The sequence below is a fragment of the Arachis duranensis genome, chromosome 4, assembly GCF_000817695.3.
Source record: "Arachis duranensis cultivar V14167 chromosome 4, aradu.V14167.gnm2.J7QH, whole genome shotgun sequence".
NCBI classification, from domain to species: domain Eukaryota; kingdom Viridiplantae; phylum Streptophyta; class Magnoliopsida; order Fabales; family Fabaceae; genus Arachis; species Arachis duranensis.
The window spans coordinates 4,031,979-4,033,471 of NC_029775.3; the positions used below are offsets into that span (position 1 = coordinate 4,031,979).

Here is a 1,493-nt window from a genome sequence, read left to right on the forward strand (position 1 = left end):
AGTTGCACTTCTCACATAACAACTGCAGGCATTCGTACTCCACATCATATTCATAGCCATCAACAATAATCTTCCGAACAACCGGTAATCCAAGATTCACTTGAACGCAGGCACAAGCAAATTTGCCTCTTTCTACCGATTTAGTCGCTAAATCAATCTTTATGGGTTTACCAATAGCAGAAGCAATTCGCATCATAGCTCTCTCATGATAGTACCATATGCTTAATCCAGCAATTCTTACCCAGACCATCGTATCCCTAAAAGAGTCTTCGCATGGTCTAAAATCTGACGACCACGGCTTAACCGCGATGTAGTGGCCTAATATCAACCATGGACCTCCTAACAGGACCTTCTCTCTGTCCTCGTTGTGATCAAACTTGACTAGGAAATAACCAAAACCCACGTCGAGAACCTCGTAGCTACCCTTGAGTCTCCATATCCCCTTCATTTTATGAACCAAGGCCATATAACTGAAGTGTTTTCCCATAACTTTAATCACAATAGCTTCGTTGTAAGGTTCTGAAAGAGAAATCCTGGTTTCGTCAGTGAAAGTTACTGTTGGCGGCTTGGGGTCACCTTACTTCTCCGTTACCATTGCTAAGGCGTCCCATTCTAACCCATCTACTCTGCGTTGTCCCGCTGCTTGTGAAGAACCAATAACCTTATTGCGAAAAGATATCCTCTGAATCCCACTATGACTACCCTTACGCGAATCCTCTATAGCACCTGGCGCAACCCTCCCCATGCTCTCCCCCTTATTTTCCTTGAAATGTTCATTCTCACCGTGTGCTGTCCTCGGACCTTCTCCCCTGCTCTCACCGGACTCTCCTCCCTCACCCATTACTAAAATTTTTTTATATTTACATTAAAAATATATTCTTGTGTAAACCGAAAAAAAAAATATATATTCTTGAGTCATTAACCAGTGCAAATATAAAAACTTTTTAACCCTTAGTTGTACAGAAAAAAAAAAGTTATTCATATAACATTATTGTTATCATAAATAGCATAACGTTGTTTTATAAATATTCATTGTATTTCTGAGAATATATGAAGGGGCTATTTAATAACATCTCCCAAATTTTTTTCGTTGTATTGAATGATATCGTTGGACCCAAATAAAAATAAGTAAGATATCACAAGCCCATGAGAATAATAACTACTATGTTTGGAGGTCCAACCCAAGACTAGAGAATTTGAGTATGGTTTCCTTCTGGTTGAATCTGTGTTTTCCTGTAAGCCTCAGTCTCTGTCTTTTTTTAAAAAATTAATAATAATAAATTATTAAGTATGATTTAATTTTTTAAAAAATTTATTTAATATTTAGTCTAGTATAAATAAAAATTAAGTCCAAATATTAATGATTTTTAATATCTAAAAAGTAAGTGAAATAATAGAATCATTTTATCCCAACTAGTTTAATGACCAAGAAAAATTTCATATTAAAATGTAAGTTCAATATTATAAACTTAATATTTTTAATCATGTTGAAT

At 35.4% G+C, this 1,493-nt stretch overlaps 1 protein-coding gene across 1 annotated transcript in view; it reads right to left on the reverse strand.

Moving 5' to 3' along the window:
• Positions 1-841, reverse strand: part of LOC107482544 (uncharacterized) — a 3,985-nt gene extending 3,144 nt beyond the window's left edge. Inside the window, exons 1-2 of the mRNA XM_016103079.1 lie at positions 582-841; positions 16-470 (exon numbers count right to left, since the gene is read on the reverse strand). Of these exons, the coding sequence (XP_015958565.1) occupies positions 16-470; positions 582-841 (715 nt within the window). The remainder of the gene's footprint in view (positions 1-15; positions 471-581) is intronic.
• Positions 842-1,493: the final 652 nt, after the last annotated feature.